General features: G+C 38.8%; 1 protein-coding gene across 1 annotated transcript; it reads left to right on the top strand.

Annotated features, from left to right (window-relative positions):
* The first annotated feature begins 1,223 nt into the window (after positions 1-1,223).
* On the top strand, positions 1,224-19,214 carry LOC145780797 (WD repeat-containing protein 7-like). Its single transcript, XM_082592436.1, has 6 exons — positions 1,224-3,229; positions 3,799-4,308; positions 12,703-12,909; positions 13,835-13,953; positions 14,885-15,143; positions 18,086-19,214. Exons 1-6 carry the CDS (start codon positions 1,286-1,288, stop codon positions 19,145-19,147), a joined length of 4,101 nt encoding a protein of 1,366 aa, XP_082448562.1. The 5' UTR covers positions 1,224-1,285; the 3' UTR covers positions 19,148-19,214.
* Positions 19,215-21,953: the final 2,739 nt, after the last annotated feature.

Here is a 21,953-nt window from a genome sequence, read left to right as displayed (position 1 = left end):
CTACTCAAATTAAAAACTGACCACATAAATGCGCTTCGGGTCAAAATTTAGATAAAAAAAAAAATGAAAAAAAAGAATGCTTCCGGGTGATATTGAACTCATCACCTCTAGATTGGCAGCCGGAGACGTATCGCATGCGCCACGGACTGAGTTGAAAATTTCGTGTTGAAGTTAGAACTTATATCGGCGCTTCTCGTCTGTTGCTTTGAAAGAGAAAAAGAAAAAAGCGCTTAGGCCTATGTAGTGACGTCATGACCGGTCAAATAGTGTTTCAGATTCAAAGACCGGAGCCGGTCAAATAGCCACTGCCTTTTAGTTTTGATGACCATCACAATGAAAAAACAATATATGGCAAACATAGCAGAGGACTAGAAAAAGGTAGAAGCGACAAAACGCGGACGTTATAGCCAGGGCCGGATTTAGCCTAAGTGCTACCCTGGGCAAATGAGAAAAGTGCTGCCCCCCCCAAAAAAAAAATTTTTATGGTGATTTTCATCATATAAGGCGTAGGAGGCCGTCGAGTCGGCACTCTCTCAAATTGCATTTATCAAATATGATGAATAATGGTTACTGCCCTCTAGTGTCCAAAAAAACAATTGTAACACTGAAAATGAATTTGTCACCATTAAAAATTTGGGCATGGGCACTGGTTTTACGTCATTTGGACAAACATGTTATTGTCAATTATGTGTTGGCCACTAAAGGAAAAAATGCACTGGGGAAGAGCACAAAATTGCTTTTATCTCAGCTCCCCTTGGTCCAATTTAAACAATTTTTGTACCAATTAGCATCATGAAGAGGAGCATGTTTTCAAGGTAAGTACACTGTTATATCTAACATGTAGCTCCATCTAGTGGAAAATTTGTATAAAAAAATATTCAAAGTCTCTTTAGAAAAGGGTTAGGTGGGGAGATTAATCTTTACCGGATTTACAAAAAAATTTCCAAAGTTATTTTCTAACCTAACCTCAGTCATACACAAAAAAAAGTAAGGTCTGTTTCTAAAAGTCGGGGGCAAATGATGCTCCCTAGTGTATGTCGTAAGTTGTATTCCAACTTTTTCTATTAACAGTCTAGTTTTGTTGCTAAAAAGTATGACTTGTGCTTCTAATAATTAATTAAAATAATTATGTCCAATTGTCCACATTTCAGATGCTAGAGTGTAACCTACATGCCAGACAATATTTTTAGTTTATTTTAATATATTATATATATAGGTGTAGGAGATGGTAATACTATTGTACATGCAGTTATTGCAATGTAGACTTAGGACGTGAGTTTTCTGCATGATGACTAGCAGTTTGGTTGTTTCATTGGTATTTTGGGGTCGTAATCCACCAACACATAGAATATGCTCAGTGTTTGTAACACCTGACTTCCAAACAATCGTGACCGGTTGTCGAGATGGTCAACTGTGTGTGTGGGATTTTGCCGATTCCACCATTACACCAAAATCGATGTTATTTGGTCATACAAGTGCAATAACATCTATAACTTCAGTTTCCACTTTAACTTCTGAATCGAAAGGTCATGTAATCAGTGCGTCTGATAATGGGGAGATCTGTGCATGGGATCTGGTTGATGGACGCTGCTTGGAGCAAGCACAACTTCCAGGCTCTCCAATTCATGTTCAAGGTTGTAAGATCATGCTTGAAAATGAAATGCAACAGTGTATTTTGTGCTATGGTCAATTTTCAGAAATTACGATTCTAAGCGCATCCTCACTTAATGTGCTTCTTACACTTGCATCAAGAGTTTTTCCAGATTGGATTGCATGTGCCAAATTTTTTCCATTGAGTGCAACAGAATCATTGAGTGTGCTGGCTCTCACAGTCAGTGGAATGTTTAAAGTATGGAAGATTTCAAAATCATCATCGCAACCTATTCTGTTTGAAGAAGAATCAAAACAAATCAACTGCCCAACTCCAATTGATTTGCAATTTTCCAAATTGAATTCCTGCATGCTTCTCATTATATCTCCCACTCTGTGGTTAGTATGTGATTCAGGTGACTATTCTCTGTTGTGCTCTGTTGCATCATTTCAACATCAGCAGTGGTTGGGTGGGGGATTTCTATCATCTGATCAAGTAGTTGTTTGGACAAGAAATGGAGAAGTATATATATACAAACTTCCATTCAGTGAAAAAGATCAGGAAAGTTTTCGTTCAAGTCTTCAGAATCGTGCAAATTTTACCCCTCAACTTATCCAACAGTTTAAAATTGTTTGTGATCAACAATTTCTTCCTCCTGCTGCATTACTATACCACAGCTTAAAACAAGACAAAATATATTTGTTTATGGGGACATGCAATGGGACGCTCTCTGTAGCACAGTTGAATAACTGCAAAACACCACAAATTATATCCTCAAGTATAAAACAGTGGTGGGAATGCTTAGATGAAAAGCCTATTGGTATTATTGACCAATTAAGTCATGGTGAGCCCATAAACGTCACTGCATCATTGTTTGTTGTGCAGTACTGCTACCTCTGCTGCGGTCGAGAAGATGGAACAATTGTGATTGTCTCTGCAGCTAAAGCTTGTAAATCACATTTATTATTGGATGATCTTGGCAATAGAAAAGGCTGGCTTCCTCATAAAACGCTTCGTGGACATAAAGATCGAGTAACATGCTTGCTTTATCCTTGCCAGGAGGCACCAGAAAGATATTCTCCACAAATGTTAGTTTCTGGAAGTTCAGACTTTTCAGTTATTGTTTGGGACATCATCCTAGGGACGCTTCTCTATTCATTCAATGTTCATGGGGATGAGCTGACCCAGCTTATGATTCCCCCTGATGGGTGCAATCCTCGAGTTAGCCAATCAATTTGCTCAGTCGCACGTGATCATTCAGTAGCTTTGCTCAGTTTGAGAGATCGAAAATGTGTATTACTTGCATCTCGTCATCCTTCCCCGGTTACTGCAATTAGATGGAAGCCCGATGATGACTACCTAGTGATCTCATGCGCAGATTCTACAGTGTTTGTTTGGCAGATGGAGACTGGTCATCTTGATCGTTTTGAGCAAGGAAAAGTGGCTGCAGACATCATAAGTGCTTGCGATGAAATGGAAAATGTAAGGAAAAATATTGTAGCTCAAAATTCTGTCAATCTGTCACAAGCATTAAAAACACGAAGTTTAAGTGCATTCAAAGCAGTTGCACAACAAGGATTGAAATCACTTATTGAAGGGCTTGATGCCGGGAAAAATCACATTGAAGTGGATGAACAGGTTAGTTCATTGTAAAATTTGATTGAAGTTGGTGTTTATGATGCCCTCAATCTGTCATCAACAACTTGGTTTTTTGACTAATTTATGTACTGTTGTTAGTTAAACTTGTCATTTGTCCGAAATGACTTGAAAACATTCGGTCATTTTTTATTTATTTTGGTCATTTTTTCTGATGAAAATATTTCCTTTCAAGTAGCTGATACAAACCAAAATTTGCACTTCCTGACTAGCTACAACATTAAGTTTCGCTGAGAAACATTGTTTTTTTCAGACATTTTGACCGAATTGACTATGTATTTTTTCGGACATTTTGACCGAATTGACTATATTTTTTTCAAACATTTTGCTAAAAAATCGGTCAATGACTGAAAAAAAAACCCGGACTTACTAATGTGGACATTTTGGAATGAACCTATAGCTATTTTGAGTGAAATGTATTTTATGGATTGGTTGGTTGCATGCTTGCCCCAGCACATTTGGCTTGCTCTCAGTTTCAGCCAGCAGCCTTATTACCATATCCATGGATTTGATTTTCCATGCAACAATATTAATTGTTTTTTGTTGTTTAGATTGCAAGCAATGCATACCGAGCGCTGATTGTATCCCCACTTCGTGCAAATCCTGTACATGATGCTGACTCCCATGTTGTGTTCATAAATACTGAAGCGCTTATTGCAAAGCTGCTAATGGAACATTCCTTGAAGAGCAAAATCCGAAAAAAATATGCAGAAAAGAAATCTAATTTGCCTCCTATGCTGAATGTCAAGAATCAGATGTTGTCAAGTTTAGTTAAACAAGTGAAAAGTCAGTTTTTTGATGAAGAAAGTGACTCATCGACGCCAGACACTCCTTTTGAACAAAAACGCCACAAAAAGGACATTGCTCCTCTTGATGTGGATTCAGCAATTGACATAGCACAGATCATTGTGTCTTGTGTTCATGCGTGGAATCTTGATGGCAAACTTGACAGTTTGTGTCTGGATAAGTTGGGAATGCTTGCACCCCGTGCTCCAGTTTCCTTTGGATTATTGTCACCACGTGGCCACATGTCTCTGCAGTTGCCATCCTCTCAAAGCTGTGTAAGTATAAGACCTTAGACCAGTGGTTCTTAGCTAGGAAAGTTTTCATTCATTGAGGGTTTGAATATTTTTTCAGAAGGTAATCTATACAATGATACAGCTTCGGTACAGAGTTTGTCTTGTTGAACCATAGGCATACGAAGCCGAGCAACGTTATCAAGTTTAACATATTAAAGATTATTATATTTACAAAAAACACAAAACTACGCAACAATTAAATATCGAACGTTTTCGACATCACAAGATGTCCTCTTCAGGAATAATATACAGGAATGTACATACAGGAATGTACATACAACTTAACTATATCTGAATAAAATACAATGGTTAACTAAATCTATAAACAGGAAAATACAAAAACTGCACAATACTTCTGACTAGCTCAAACTCAACGATAGACTCCACGAGAATCAAAGGTAACTGCATCAAAAGGTGTTAAACAGATCACATGATATGGTAGAAAGGCAAGGTGCGAAAAAAACAATTTTAAAATACAGAGAGCAAGAAAGACGAGCCGCAAGCATACAATTGTCTGTTCAAAAGTGGATTGTGACGTTTTATGTACAAGGCTTCCAAGATCTTAGTTTGATACTCAGACCTGCCTCTGGACATGATCTCAAATTGCTTGATAGAAACGTTGTTTTGACATTCTGTACATGAGAAAATGTGATCTTTAATTGCGCTTTTCTGTACAGAATTCAAATTCAGGTGTTCCCCAGCAATAGTCGATAAATGTCTTGTTGACGATGTATGTCAGGCTTGCATCACGCAAACGACTGAAGCCTTGTACACATACGCGCCGACTTCCGGGAGGCGGCGCCCCCCGTAAATTTATGGTTGAGGGGCAACAAAAATGGTTATTACAAGTGGTGTTTCAAAAATCAAAAATAAAACACTTCGCGAAAGAGTTTTAGATCATTTAAACGGACTTAAAGGATGCCGAAAGCGAAATATAGCTTACGTTGCTCATGCCTGCAAAACAGCAGCTGATCGCATGGCTTTCTCATACGGTATGGAAATTTTAAAGTAGAAGGTAGAGTAACTTACGCTGCTGGAATAGTCACGTAACTATTCACTGCAATATTGAGTAAACCAGCTAAATTAGACGCGCTATTTTCAACGAGGTCTTCCCGCTGTGAGATCAATTATGATTCAACAGAACGCATTGTTTTTTTCACGATGTGTGAGAATTAAATCGCAAGCCGATAAAAGCAAAGGTGTTTAACTTGGTCGCAGATATTGCTTGCATTAACAACGTCTCTTACCGCTATTGTCACCTAACTAACCTGACATCATTGTTTTATGCAGCCGCTAAGGTTTAACATCGACTTCCACAATCATGAAATGTTACGTAATTAAAACGAGTATATGCTACACGCAAAAATAAAAAAATTGATCTCTTAAAACAGCTCTTTCCGCTGTTTTGTCTCGTGAGCTTTGTATACTGCTCAACAAGTGCATAAAGTTTAAAATTGATAGAAATCATTACATTTGAAAATTAAGTTTGAATCACTGCAAATAATCGTACAGCATTCAAAACTTTTAGTTCCACCGACGCCATTGCACACTCCGTAATCTACGTTGGCAATGATTTTGCCACAGCAAAAATGTGTTCATTTTGAAAACTGCCGAGCTTGTCCCGTGTATAAGTTGAATCTGTCTTTTTGAGGTGAAATTCACTTGCGAACATTTCGACCTATACTCGAGTATATACGGTACTCGATAAAAGACTATAAAGACTTTAGATAAAAAACATAAGAGAAAACACTTCGCCGTTGTTAACGCTTTGAAGGTAAGTAATTAGCAAAACGAAGCTAATAAAACTCATAGCGAGTTTCCACTCTGCTTGAGATCATGATTTTTTTGCGTTTTATTTCGTAATATATAACTTCACTGTCTTGATCGTTGTTATTCACTCCCACGAAAAGGAAATGAATCGGCTTGTTTTCCAGCTGTTCCAATTATGAGCTAACAATATCGAAATTATTACAACTAGACGTAGGCTACTGCATGGGTAAAACTAATCGTTTCAAGCAGCAGTTCTAATGAATTCGGTTTGCGACCTAGGTGCCAATCTAAACAAGACACTAAGCTTAATCAAAGGCTATTTTAATTGAGTAAAATAGCGTTATGGTTATGACGTCATCACCTTTCTCGCCCCCCCAAGGTTTTTTGAAAAGTCGGCGCCTATGATCCTACAGAAAACGTCACAATCCACTTTTGAACAGACAATTGTATGCTTGCGGCTCGTCTTTCTTGCTCTCTGTATTTTAAAATTGTTTTTTTCGCACCTTGCCTTTCTACCATATCATGTGATCTGTTTAACACCTTTTGATGCAGTTACCTTTGATTCTCGTGGAGCCTATCGTTGAGTTTGAGCTAGTCAGAAGTATTGTGCAGTTTTTGTATTTTCCTGTTTATAGATTTAGTTAACCATTGTATTTTATTCAGATATAGTTAAGTTGTATGTACATTCCTGTATATTATTCCTGAAGAGGACATCTTGTGATGTCGAAAACGTTCGATATTTAATTGTTGCGTAGTTTTGTGTTTTTTGTAAATATAATAATCTTTAATATGTTAAACTTGATAACGTTGCTCGGCTTCGTATGCCTATTCTATACAAGCTCTACATTCTACAAGGTGTTCAATTTTTTCATTACGTCACACTATTTCACTATAGATTTACTGTACCAGTGTTGAATTCTTCCCATCACAATTTTTTCACTAGACGCTGCGGCTTGTGACACAAAAGGTATCCTGTATTATCTGTATATATATATATTTTTTTTTAAACAAGTCAGGTCGGCCGTGTCAGATTATCATGTAGGCCTACATAGCCCTATATTATACTGTATATAGCGTCATACATGCATTGTGATTCCACTTCATCAAAACCTGTTTCAACGTTTCTGAGAGTAATTTTGTAAAACGTTGGAATGGAATTGTGTGCGCTTTTCTATTAAAAGATTCGTCATTTCAAGATGATTGAATTTTGCTGTGATTGATACTAGCACTGTTACGTTAGTGATATACCTGGACAACGCAACTTCAACAACAGACACAACCAGTAACCGAGTCTCGCGTCTTAAGACTCGTTCCGCTTTTCTTGTACCACTTTTACCAACTAAACCGAAAGACCATTAGAGAGCACCTATGGTCTTGCCATTCAAAACACGCAAGTGGTCTGCACCGTAAGAATGTTACAATCAGTCAATCATTGATGACATGGTCTGCAGTTAAAATACTAGTAGATTACTGTATCGATAAATCGTTCAGGCCCTTAGGGGAATCTTTAGGCTAGACGTGTTACACGTTGTTTTTTTGCATATTTTTGCAGTTGATCAACCCAACTTTGATTTTAGTGGGTGCCGCAATTTTTTGGGTCACGTGATCACCCCCAAATCGGGGATATTCCCAGAAATCACGTTTCAGCTCTTTTTACGTCATTTTTGTGCAATTACATATTTGATTTTTGTATATTTTAACTTAAAAAGCGCATACAAATAAGTGAGACAAAATAAACACAAAATAATTTGATTGATGACGTCATTGTGACGTCATCACATATATTTTTTTGCTTTGTTAACCTATTTTGGTCGTTTGCTGTTGGTTTTAGTTGGAGTACCGGTTACTAAAACCATTTCACAATTCCTGAAAGTAGTTTCGTCATGATTGCATCTTTTATGACGTCATCATTACATTATTAAAACTAGACAACTTCAAATTCAGGAACCAAAGGTAAGTTTATTCCGAAAAAAGCGATCAAATACTCTCATTATAAGTTTTGCAAATGCTTAAAATTTTACAATTGCATACAATAACAATAATTCCAGTACAGTATGACGCAATAACGACGTCATCAAGGAAATAACCAGAAAAGCAGTTATCAGGGGTGAATTTCCCTTTTGGTCATGTCACTTTAAAATAATATGTAGGCCTAATTATGATCTACAAATCACATTAATACACGACCCCAGATGATGCAATGTCAGAGTCTTAACACTGTTAATTCAAGATGAAAAAACTAGCGGTTTTCGATGTTAAATTCCTACCATACGTAATTTGATGTTAAAAAAATTCGTGTACGACAAGTTTTTTCAAGTTACAAGATAGAGTTTAGAAAGTCAAAAGCATTTCTTGAATGATCAGTGTGGATTGGAGATGAAACGTCAATGTGGATTGAAGATGAAACGAAATCAGAGAGGATTTGATATTTTGTGGTCGAATTACATGTTTCGTACTCGCATAAACAAAGACTTGTGCATTTTATGGATTTTTTCTTACAGGAACATCGAGAGCCACAAGTAGACTGACAAAACGGAACAAGCTAATTTGCATCATTATGTTTCCAACCCCAAGCTAAAGGAGAAGGTAGTTGCTGAACATTTACGAAGCTTGATTTCCATATTTCAGCTTGATGTATCGCTCTGCGTGTATGTTGCATCAGAGCAGCTGACGTTGGTGGCAGCTTTTCAATAGTGCAACCATTAGTAAACATCATATAACGGCATTCGTCTACATCCGTGATAGCAGGACCATTGCCATAAAGAGCTATGACATACTTTTGTATGTCATTTATAGAACTAGGTGAGCTTGAGAAATTCAGAGAGTTGAATAAGCCACACATTGCGGTAAGATTAAGCATCCAACAATCCCAAGCCTTTTTTTCCAAAGATGAGACAGTATCACAGATTGTGATAGCATAAAACAAAGGTAAAGAAGCGCAAATCATCGGAGATTGAGGTGAAGATGAAACAATATCATGGATTGGAATGAAGCGAATTTTTTCTCCAACTCCAAATTCAACCCATAGTTTACAGATTTCTAACTTGTCAAAACACGAAATTGCAATAATTACCACATCAGTATCTACTGTTTTGACTATGGCATCAGATTTTCCATGTTTCACATGAAGAAACATACGGGTGTCTGCCTCTTCGTGATCACATGGGGAAACCTCAGACATGTTCAATGTTTGATTGTTAAGAGCTGTATCTAACGATGTTACAACAATCGTAAACAAGTTTGGATCGACTGAAGTTATCACAGCTTGTTGAACCAGTTGATATAACGCAGTTTTGTTGCTGTCATTTCCCAAAAACTCAGACCAGTTGAGAGGAAGACGAGTATTACTTGTGACAGCCACGTAACATCCAGAACCTGTTTCTTGCAGAAGATAAGCCTCAAATAGCTACTGCCATCACAGAACATGCTAGCAGTGTGATGTCAGCCGATTATGAAGTAGTGAAAGAATCTGCCTCGAAAACCGATCACTACGTCCTTGATGGAGGGTTCTTGTTGCATCGAGTGCCATGGGAACTGGAGACAGTTAGGCTATGGGTCAATTGCACAGTCGTATGCAGATTTTACCATTTGTCATTATCGCTTAGCAACGGTGGTCTTTGATGGATATGGTGGTCCGTCTATCAAAGACAATACCCATCAAAGACGCGGCATGAACGTCCACCCGGTTGTTCACTTTACTGTAGACACCCAGCTCATTGGAAAGAAGGAGCAGTTCTTGCCTCGAGCTTCCAACAAGGAAGGATTAATTTCTGCTCAACTGAGGAATAGAAGCTGCAATGTGATGAACGCTCCAGGTGATGCAGCTGTTGACATCGTCAAGACGGCAGATGGACAGCCCTCATCGACATAGTACGACTTTAATTGGTGAAGACACGGACCTTTTAATATTGATACTAAGCTATGCTGACACTGACCCAGACATTAAAAACCTCTACTTCCGCTCCGAAAAGGCTTACGCAACCAAGATACACGACATCAACAAACTTAAGCAATCATCGGACCAGACATAATTATGCTTACAGCTCCTCTTCATTCACCGGTTGTGATTCAACGTCAAGGATATTTGGTATCGGGAAGAAGACGCTTTCAAGAAACTAGTGAAAAGTCAACCAATATTAATCAAAGAATGTGCAAAATGCTTTATTCTCTCAAATCAGACAGGCCACATCATTAAGGATCTTGGAAAAAAAGCTATGACCGTTATGTTTGGCAACGATGGCAATAGTAACCTAGAAACACAGCGATACAATACATTGGTCAAGAAAATTAAAACAGCCAAATCCTTTGTTTACCCTGAACGTTTGCCACCTACATCATCCTTTATCAAATTCCACTGCCTCAGAGTTTACTACCAGATTATGGTCAGGATGGGTGGGCTACTGACGATGGTATGGATGCTCTAGACTAGGGATGGAAAGTAGACAATAATCAGATGGTTCCAATCATGACGGACATGAAAGCTGCCCCGGACAACCTACTGAAAATGATCACTGCAATTGCGAATCGTGTTCACCTCACTGTAGTTGCCGGAGATATGTGCTACCATGCCATGCTGGATGTGGACCATGCCAAACTGGTTCATGTGTCCATACAGCAATCACATAATTACAGACGATGACATCGAGAGTGACAGCGATGAGCATTAGTAATACTTGATCCATTTGCTTTCTTTGCGCTGATTATGTCAAGAGTCTACATGACCACATCGTATGAGCTCTTTATGCCTGCTCAGTTAACCCAAATATATATAGAAATTTACCGGGTTTATTAATAAACAATACATTGTTATTGTACATTTTTAATTGTTTTGGCAGCCATCTTGGATTGCCATATTGAATTTATAGGCCATCAGATAATTTAACAATTCTGAGAATGGTCTCATTGACTTCACAAGGTATAAAAACCATGGCCACCTAAAGATACGGCCTGATTTGTCACATTTTGCAGAAATTTCCAGGTTTTTCTAACTTTGGGCGAACGTTTAAATAAACTTTTCTAAAAATTACATTTTTACGCTTTCTTTATTCTTTTCCCCAGATGACACAATAGGTTTTAACATTCTCACATGTTGAAAAACAAAGAAAATTTGATTTTGTAAATTTTAGTCAGACTGTTAATTTTCAATAACAGTCTGATTTTGCGTTTTCCAACTTACTTTTTCTCATTTGCTATTGCTTCCTCAAGGCAACAAAGAATTTTTTTGTCATTATAAAACCGCAAAAAGTAAAAACATCTCAAAAAATGTCAGTCAAGCACTAGCAGTAGCTGTAATCAAAATCTGCAAAATGTGACAAATCAGGCCGCATCTTCAGGTGGCCATGTAAAAGCCTAGATACACCAAAACTACACGTTTTGGTCATATGATAACCTAGTTATGGTCAATTTACTGTTATTTTAATGGTTTGGCGGACATCTTGGTTTGCCATATTGAATTTATAGGCTATCAGATACCGGTAATTCACAATTCTGAGAATGGTCTCATTGACTTCACAAGGTATAAAAACCTAGGTACACCAAAACTACACGTTTTGGTCATATGATAACCTAATTATGGTCAATTTACTGTTATTTTAATGGTTTGGCGGCCATCTTGGATTGCCATATTGAATTTATAGGCTATCAGATAATTCAACAATTCTGAGAATGGTCTCATTGACTTCACAGGGTATAAAAACCTAAATATAGACACCAAAACTACATGTTTTGGTCATATGATGACCTAGTTATGGTCAATTTAATATGTTATTTTAATGGTTTAGCGGCCATCTTGGATTGCCATATTGAATTTATAGGCTATCAGATGAATTAACAATTCTGAGAATGGATTCATTGACTTTACAGGGTATAAAAACCTAGATATAGACACCAAAACTACATGTTTTGGTCATATGATGACCGAGTTATGGTCAATTTACTGTTTTGTTCAATGGTTTGGCGGCCATCTTGTAAGCTATCTTGAAAATAACCACTTTCCGGAAGTTGGACTCCTTAAGATTTTGAATATGTTAGTACTGACACTCAATACTAATCAAATCAGTTGAAAAACCATTGGTAACTTATTGTAACCAAAAAAGTAACACCAACAACAAACAATTAGCGACTACAATAAGAAAAAAACAAGCAAAAAATTAATACATGACGTCACAATGACGTCATTAATAACATAATTTTGTGTGATTTTTATCTCGTATATTTTGTAGTGGAAGTCAGTCCAAATGTAAAAAAATAACGTATCTAATTGCATAAAAATGCCGTGAAAAAAGCTCAAATTTGACTTGGGGGGAATCCCCGATTTGGGGGTGATCACGTGACCCAAAAAGTTGCGGCACCCACTAAAATTGAAGTTAGATTCATCAACTACAAAAAAATGCAAAAAAACAATGTGTAACACGATTAGCCTAAAGATGCTCATTTTTGCCCCTAAGGGCCTGAACTAAAACTAGATTGGGATAAGCTTTAACCATAAATGGTGTAGGCCTACTGACCTTGACAATTACAGTGGTACCGGTAGCCGGTTCAGCGAGCAACAACATTCTTAGGAACATCTTGGTTAGTATTTGACCTGAGCATTCAACTTGCTTGCAGGCCAGCGATAAGTTCAACCGGGGCCACTGGCAAGTGTCAGGGTCGATGACAACACAACATCTTGTCTCCATAATTTCCATTGCCAACACGATGATGGAACTTCCCCACGCTTGCTTCAAATCCAGACAGATGCGCCGATGGCATCATGAAGCCACAGACTCTGATGAAGTACAACATGATCACTTGGCATTGCTTGACCAGTCGCAGGTACCAAATTTTAGACCTCACTTTGTGGAGTTCCACATGTTTTGTCACCAAGCAAGTTTATCAATCCTTTAGGTTTGATGCACATTGCACCCGTTACTGTACGACAACAAATTGTAGTAAAACTGTGTCGATATTAATCAAAAGAAGAATGAATGGAAAAAGACTGTTAGCGTTACAACATCAAAAAACTAATTTTGGTAGTGTAAAATGAAATAAAAGTAGAACATGAAATAATTAATAAAACAAATTGTAAAAGTTCAGAAGCTGCACTTTCAAAATTAAGCGCCATGCACATACAGTGACTACTGACGTACGCCGGTGGTTTAGGTGCATTGTCGCATTCAGCTTTGCCGCTTGCTTCCGCAATGTAATATGGACACAGTTTTATGCACTGGTTCCATGTGAATAACAATCACGTATATATTTTCACTAGGCCTACATTGTACGCTGAGGTTGTGTGAGTTGATATTAAGCTCAAAACTAAAACTAAAATATGTTTGCAAATGCAGATGTTGAGCAAAGATTTTTCGTAATCGCTTTTTTACTTATGTCGTATACACCATCTGCAATCATGTCACTGCAATGTACGGCTGCTGATTAACCTGTCATCAATTAAGTTAGTTTGCACTTAGTTTTGTGGATCATCTCGTACACATAATGTGAGTAAAGCCTTTAAACCCGACTGAAAACTTTCACAACTACAAAAGTCCAAGACACTGAATCAACATTTAAACTTCCCATTCATTTGTTTACTACAATAAATGTCTTTTATATTTCTACTTTGTATTTTTATTTATTTTTTGCCCATTTTTTTTAAACGCTTGCATTTTAATTAAAAAGACAGGTTTTTATAAAGTCAACTAACCGAAAAAACGACTCGCACTTGTGATTGCGCTTTACGTGGTGAATTGGTGATCCATTCCAGGTGAAGCAGGGCTGGTCGCTATTGGCAACGCTCCATGTGGTTCTCCTTCCTGAAGGGATTGAAAGAAGTGGATTCAAACCACCTAAATTGGAAATGCTTGCCAGGCGCTGGCAGGACAGGTTCATATTGATTTTATTTCAAATTAGTCATTTCATTAGGTCCCTCATGAGTCTTGCAATGACCTGCCTTGTATTCACGTAGAGTAGGGCTAGAACAACACACTGGTCCCAATCACCTGATAGGCACACCCTCATTAGACAATTACATCTTGTCGTGTGTAGTTTGTTTATTGTTTATGTCTATTCGAATAAGCTGAACTGACCGGCAAGCTTGTATTTATGTACAAATTTCTCAATGCAAAATAAACTGTTAAGTTTGTTTATCGGAACTTTTATTGTGTTGGTGCCGTATTACATTCACTGTTATCACAGTTTTATTACAAGATCTGATTGTATGTGTCTAAGGAGCAAAAAACAAAGTGATGTTTGCTAAAAGATAAGTCAAAGTCTGGGTTTAGCTGTAAGTCTGATGAGTTCTGTCCTCAATCCCAATGATTAAATGTGACATGACACAATTAATGAATATAGTCCAAGTAATTAATGGTTCAAAAATAAATTATCACTAAAATGACCCCACCCCTGCAACCATAAATAGACAATAAATATGTTTATCTAAAAAAAATATTTAAAACTGGTTTAAATTTTAAAAAATCCGATTTTTGAAAAAAAATTATGATTCTTTAAACCTTGGGATCCAACTGAACAGATGAACCTGACAAGACGCATAAAAATATTTTCGTTGACAATCCGGATGGTGAAAATGTTGTTTCGTGTAGTGGCATTCCGGGGAAGTTCGGAAGCATCGTCAAGCTGGGGCGGCAAAAGAAGCGACCTTCGGTCACAGAAACTAGTTTCCAGAAACTAACTAACTATTATAACTCTTTGTAGCAGTAGCTGCCTGAAACGGGTCGTAGAAAGCACTTCAAGTAAATTTATTTTGGACATCAAGCATTAGAACTACAGTATGACGGCAACGTTACAATATTTTCAGATGCTTAGAACTTCGCGATGCCGCGCAGGCCTTAATGCTGGCCGAGCTTCGTCAGATGGGACCCGAAGGTCGACGGCAGGTGATTGAGACCTGGTTGCGACATGTTCCCGACTACGTGTACCAACCCACTGCGGACTCTGAGCTGCTCGATTCTTCTGTGCCGCACATGGATGAGGTGTCGGATCTTTCAAGTGTAGCTAGCGATGAGCTGATTACCCCCAGTACCGCCCCATTCTCATCTAATCGACTTTCTTATGAGGTAACACTATGTTGCTTGTTAATAGCGTCCCTAGTAGCTATCCAAAACAATCTTGGCCTCAGGGATGAACAATGTGTGTTGTTGTTGTTCATTCATTGATTCATTCGAGTTTCATTCATTCAGTCTAGTGTTCATTGATTGGAAAGCTCTGGACAGTAGCCACGTTGCGACTTCTTTGACTCCACCATCTTGATTCATTCAATACTTTGTTTAAATAGTTTTCCCTTGGTTTTATGTAGTCGAACTGTAGACACCTCGGAATGGGAAAGTATCAAAGAAGGAATCAATGCAAGCGACCCCCACTAAACGTCTTTATTCATGAGATCTGTCAATATCACTTCAAAATATATTTTTAGTAATACTGCAATATTTTTAGTAATACAGTACTGTTGCAATGATGGTCAAATTAAGTTACTAAGAATTCCATCGGACCTTAGGATACATTTTGTTTGTACAAGCTGTTCTAAAAGGTTTCTGATAAAACTCTCAAACCATCGTTACGATTGAAAACGTTGTTTCAACATCTGTGAACATAGGCGCCGACTTTTCAAAAAACCTTGGGGGGGCGAGAAAGGTAATGACGTCATAACCATAACGCTATTTTACTCAATTAAAATAGCCTTTGATTAAGCTTACTGTCTTGTTTATATTGGCACCGAATTTATTAGAACTGCTACATGAAACGATTAGTTTTACGCATGCAGTACGCCTAGTCGTAAAAATTTTGATATTGTTAGCTCATAATTGGAAGTTTGGAACAGTTGGAAAACAAGCCGATTCATTTCCTTTTCGTGCGAGTGAATAACAACGATCAAGACAGTGCAGTTATCGAAATAAAGCGCAAAAAATCATGATTTCAATCAGAGTGGAAACCCGCTATAAGTTTTATTAACCTCGTTTCGCTCGTTTTGCTAATTACTTACCTTCAAAGCGTTAACAACGGCGAAGTGTTTTCTTTTCTGTTTTTTATGGAAAGTCTTTATAGTCTTTCATTGAATACAGTACTGTAGGCTATATCATGGACTTCTAAATAGTAGAATCTGGACTGGAAACGCAGTGGACAACAGTAGGCCAAACAGTTGGCCAACAGTGGGCCAACAGGGTTAGTTACTTGGCTGTTGGCCCACTGTTGTACCAACTGTTTGGCCTACTGTTGTCCACTGCGTTTCCAGTCCAGATTCTACTATTTAGAAGTCCATGGCTATATACTCGAGTATAGTTCGAGATGTTCGCAAGTGATTTTCACCTCAAAAAGACAAGTTCAACTAACACGGGCCAAGCTGTTGTCTCCAGCTTGGCAGTTTTCAAAATGAACGCTCTTTTGACGTAGATTACGGAGTGTGAAATCGCGTCGGCCTTAGTAAAAGTTTTGAATACATTTATTTGCAGTGATTCAAATTTAATTTTCAAATTTAATCATTTTTTGTCAATTATTCTAAACTTTATGCATTTGTTGAGCAATATGCAAAGCTCACGAGACAAAAGAGCTGTTTTAAGAGATCATTTGTTTAATTTTTGCCTGTAGGTTGTAATCGTTCTTATTACGTAACATTCCATGACAGGCCCGGATTGAGGGGGGCAGAGGGTGCAGGTGCCCTGGGCCCCCCGACTTTTGAAGGGCCCCCCTAAGTGGAAAAAATGTAATTTTAAGTTAATATTATTTTTTTCTTTCAGCCTTTGAAATTTCTGCAAAATGCTGTGCAGTGCAGTGCTGGATTAATGCTACTGCAGATGTAGAGGTGGTTTTTCGCGCCTTTTTGCGCAAGGGGCCCCTGATCTAAAAGTGACCCGGGCCCCCCATCAGCTTAATCCGGCCCTGTTCCATGATCGTTAAGTCGATGTCAAACCTTAGCGGCCGCATAAAACAATGATGTCAGGTTGGCTAGGTGATAATAGCGGTAAGAGACGTCGTTAATGCAGGCAATATCTGCGACCTAGACCATTAAACACCTTTGCTTTTATCGGTTTTCGATTTAATTCTCACACATTGCGAAGAAAACATTGCGTTCTGTTGAATCATAATTGTCTAATAGCGGGAAGACCTCGTTGAAAATAGCGCGTCTAATTTAGCTGGTTTACTTAATATTGCAGTGAATAGTTACGTGATTATTCCAGCAGCGTAAGGTACTCTACCATCTACTTTGAAATTTCCATGCGAATGAGAAAGCCATGCGATCAGCTGCTGTTTTGCGGGCAAGAGCAACGTAGGCTATTTTTCGCTAAGTCCGTTTAAATTATCTCAATCTCTTTCGCGAAGTGTTTTATCTTTGAAACACCACTTGTAATAACCATTTTTGTTGCCCCTCAACGCCGCCCCCCGGAAGTCAGCGCGTATGTCTGTTGTCTGTGAATGTTCACGCAATAGCTTACTAGGAATACAAAAGCCGTAATCGAATCTTATATTCTTATTTCCTTGTATTGTGGTAGGCCTAACAAAATTCGTAATTTTATTTCCGTCATTTTTTTGTAAAATCTCTGTGGTAGGCAAACCGGGTCGATTTATAAAATTGTCAAAGTGCTGCTCGCTAGTAACATTTCAAAAAGTTGGTTAACACATTAAATAAGTTCTTCAAGCCCGAGCAACGTAAAGGTTTCTGCTTCATTCATGTCACTCACGAAAATGATTACTCGCACACATAAATGGCAAACATACACTTAACTCTGCTACTGCCGGATGTCATTTCTACTGGCATTGTCCGTCGCATCTTCACGCTCCATATCTGTGGTCCTTACATGCCGCATTAATGAAGCAAGTAGCCAAAACTAAAACTTTTCAGGTGAAACTTGGAGGTGCAGTGCATGCACTATACGCTTATAACGTGACCAGGTCGAGTTTGCTAAGAATCCCACAGTTTGTGCGCCAGGTTACACGCATAGCAACGTATATAAGTCGCCATGGTTACACGAATAGTGGAAAAGTTTTAATAACTTTAATTTTTCAGGCACGCCGTCGTCACGCTGTCGCTATCGTCATCTTGGGTGTGATCGGTGCTGAGTTTGGCCAGGAGCTTGATCCTGGCTTCACCCCCGATGGTTTGTCTAATCGCTCCTTGGCGCACCACACCTGCAAGGCGTTGGTCTACTTACTACTGCAACCACCATCGTTTAAACTTCCAGCTCACATTCCTATACGGCGCGCGGCCGTCGACTTAATCGGACGAGGGTTCACTGTGTGGGAACCCTACATGGAAGTGTCGGGTGTGCTGCTAAGTTTGCTTGAACTATGCGAAACCTACAACCAACATATCGGTGCCATTCAAAGCGGTATGCCTCTGGCTCCAGACGCCGACTCGTGTCGATCCGCTCACCATTCCCTCACCCTGATTGCCACTGCGCGGCCACTCACTTTCATCACCACGATTGCCCGGGAGGTTGCTCGTCATAATGCGGCAGCGGCCAACCCCCAGCACCAAGCATTGTTGGCCACGTCTGTGCTTGTGCGGGCCAAACCAGAGGTCCTGCGTATCATTGAACATCTTGCCGATAAGATGATGTCAGACATGAACAGCGTACTAGTCGAGGTTGTTGATATTGTGCTTTTTTGTATCGATGTTTCCGTCCTTCGTACATCTTATGGCTTGTTGGAGGCCGTTCCTTCACTTGCTAAGTTTCACACCATTTCATACGATCCTCGTTCTCGACGCGTTGCTGTTGCCGGGGGGCAAGGGGCGATCGTGTTGTACGATACTCGGACTTGCAAACACCAAGTTATTCCTCGGGGGAGGAATTTGATCACTGCCCTTTGTTTCTCACCGGATGGAAAGTATCTCTGCGTCTACTGTGCCTCAGAAAATCAGCTCAGTTTCTGGATCACCGCGACCAGTTTATTTGGAATGCTACAGTCGCAGGTCAAGTGCGTCAAGACACTGAGCTTGCTCAAAATGCAACCGAGTCCAGACGAATTTGTTTCTTTCAAGTCCAGTCATGCTAAGCTTGTGTGGGTCAACAACCGGTCGGTGGTTCTCTTGTCCCCGGATGGATCAGAGCAGAGGTTTCACATTTAAGTCTATCATGTGATGTTTATCGTTTCGTGTTGATGTGCAATGTCGTCGCTATTAAATGAAACTTGTGTGCTCAGCTTTTGTGTTGATGAAACAGGGGGCAGCCATTCCGATTGAAAACAATCGTATAAAATTGTATGAGTAAACTGTTTTCACTAACTGCTATCTCAAGAGTATGTGACAAAAGGCGTTCATATCAGTAGCCTACTGCAGGAATAATTTTACGTGTCACAAAATTTCTCATAGATTTTGTGAATTTCAGCTTGCTTGCGGTGATGGAGGAACTATTTTAAAAGTAGGTGAGCCCAGAGGCGCAGCAGTCAAAGTCAATCCAACTTGTGGGAGGCGAAATCCCCCAGACCCCCCCCCCATAACATTGTTGCATTTCTAATATTTGAAATCGTTTACACTAGGAGTCGGCAACTCTGACCGCCCGGCAACGGCGGCCTGACGGCAACTTTGACCGCCCCGATAGCTCAATTGGTTAGCGCGTCACTTCTGGAACGAAGAAACTTCAAGCTCAACAGCGGCGCTGGTTCGACTCTCGGGGTGTGCGCTTGAGCAACGCACGTTAAGGACTACTCTCCATTCAGCGGCATTTAATGGATGGAATAATTCACCAGCAACAATCGGAAACTTCACTCTGTCAATCTCGGTGACCGGGCCTGCGTCAGTGATTCAAAAGCTTCTACACGTATGCGAAACTGCCAGGATTAAGCTCTGCAAGAAGCTTTCCCAGTCCGAGGATAAAGATTCAATCAATCAACTTACGGCCCGCCAAGAAAAAGCATTCGCCCCGCCGCTCCTTTGCAAATTATAATAATATGTGGCCAAGCCAGTGGTTTATTACAGTATAATCGAGTGGACCAAACATACTAACATACTAATATTTTTTTTTTATTGCCCAGCAATGATTAGCCAATGTGTGTAGATTTATTAGCAAAATAGTAAGATTGTAAGTACTCCTACTGGCGTTCTGGTTCTTGTGTTTTTTGTCCACAGAAGTTCTACAGAGTCTGCAGAAGTTTTTCCATCCTTTTTGACCAATCTCCATCTTTCGGTGAAGCGGTGGCCATGTGCTCCAACCAGTTGTTTTATTTCAATATCTTGGACTGGATCGTCATGCTATTGTCTGATTGTTTATCTATTTTTTTTTAACGTAATATGCCAAATTGGATATTTTTTTGTCACTTTAATATGGTTTAACGTATAAAACATGCGGTAACCCAAATTTATCATATTACTGGGACATACCACTACTACATCCCAGCTGGCGATGACTGTCATTTTTGCATTAATTCAACGTTAGCCAACGTTGGATCGGTGTGGAAGTGGCGGGTTTAGCTGACAGGGGTCTAAAATTATCGCTTTATCAACGCAACTTTTATCAAAGCACGCTTGATATCTTTAAGACATAACTTCCCTGGGTATAATTGAATTTCCGCAAGATGATGATGTTGTTTTTTGCTAGTTTGTTTTATTTGTTTTTTGTCATTGTTTCATGTCGTCAAGTTATAGCCTATCTATTTTGTGAGTCGTGCAAGGCCTGGTGCGTTGCGCTTGAAATGGCTTTGCCCGTGGTAGGATATCTTTGTGGGGTTTTCTTTGCCTGCCTTGCTCTTTGCTATGAGCTAAACGCATCAAGACGTGTTCCCCTTACGACCATCAGCACTCTTGATAACGCACCATGGCCGATCTTCATAGCAACTGTCCATACAAATCTTCAATATATCAGCTAAAGTTATGTAGGCTAATAAAGTTATAGCCTATATATGTTTATTTGTTTTGTAACATTTTTTATTTTTTTATTTTCCCTTTATATCTTAAATTTTTCTGAAGGTGTTGCGACCGTGCCAAATTTTTTTCAACTCAATAACTTACTTTGGTCACAAGCACGTTTTAACGTTCGCGTTTTGTCGCTTCTACCTTTTTCTTGACCTTTGCTATGTTGATGTGTATTGTTTTGATATGATGGTCAGAAATAAAAAAACAACTGAACTGAACTGAACTACTTTTCATTAAACATTTTAGTAGGCCCACGTCTTTGATTTGCAGCGTTTCTGTTTGTATAAACATAGAACTCAACATAAAGCGCCATTATGATACAAAACATATTGTTTTTTCCAAGTTAATGGGTCAAACAAGGAACGGCAAAGTTAATCTACTCAAAAATAGCTTTAAAAAAACAAATTTCTCTGTTACAAAGGAAAACCAATAAATCAGAAAAATCTTTTGCTAACTACAAGGTAGCATAATCAATAGAAAAAGACAAGAAATCGTATAGTGATGGAGAATTTGGGAAAAGGTGTAAGATGGATGTTATTGGAAACACATGTCCAGAGAAAAAACAAACAAACTACTTTTTAGATATAGGCCTAAGTCTTTCAACAAGAACCGTAACTCGACGAAAAGAAGAGATATAGGAGAACGTAACATCAGGGATATCTAGAACAACGGGATTGCTGACTCTGTTTTGAAGTGGACAATAGGAAGGTTACTGCAGCAGACTATGTTGCAGTGCATTTAAGGAAGAATAAATGTTCCTCAACATACATTTAGTGACTGGCTGGTTTAACGCTTGCTTTTCAAGATCATGATTGAATGGCACTGGTTCAAGTCTCACACCAGATAAAACAAAATTAATAAAGCAGTATACAACATTAAATTCAGCAATTTAAACATCACAGAAATGAATGTTAATGCAAAAGTGCATAAATATAAAAGAATATTAACTTTGATGTTTAAGAATTTGTTCAGCTGATTCCCGTCAAGGATATTACTAGCCGATATTCTGAAGGCATCAGGCTAC

This window comes from Aplidium turbinatum, chromosome 12, assembly GCF_918807975.1.
Source record: "Aplidium turbinatum chromosome 12, kaAplTurb1.1, whole genome shotgun sequence".
In the NCBI taxonomy this organism is placed as follows: Eukaryota; Metazoa; Chordata; class Ascidiacea; order Aplousobranchia; family Polyclinidae; genus Aplidium; species Aplidium turbinatum.
This window is presented reverse-complemented; position numbering and strand designations above follow the sequence as displayed.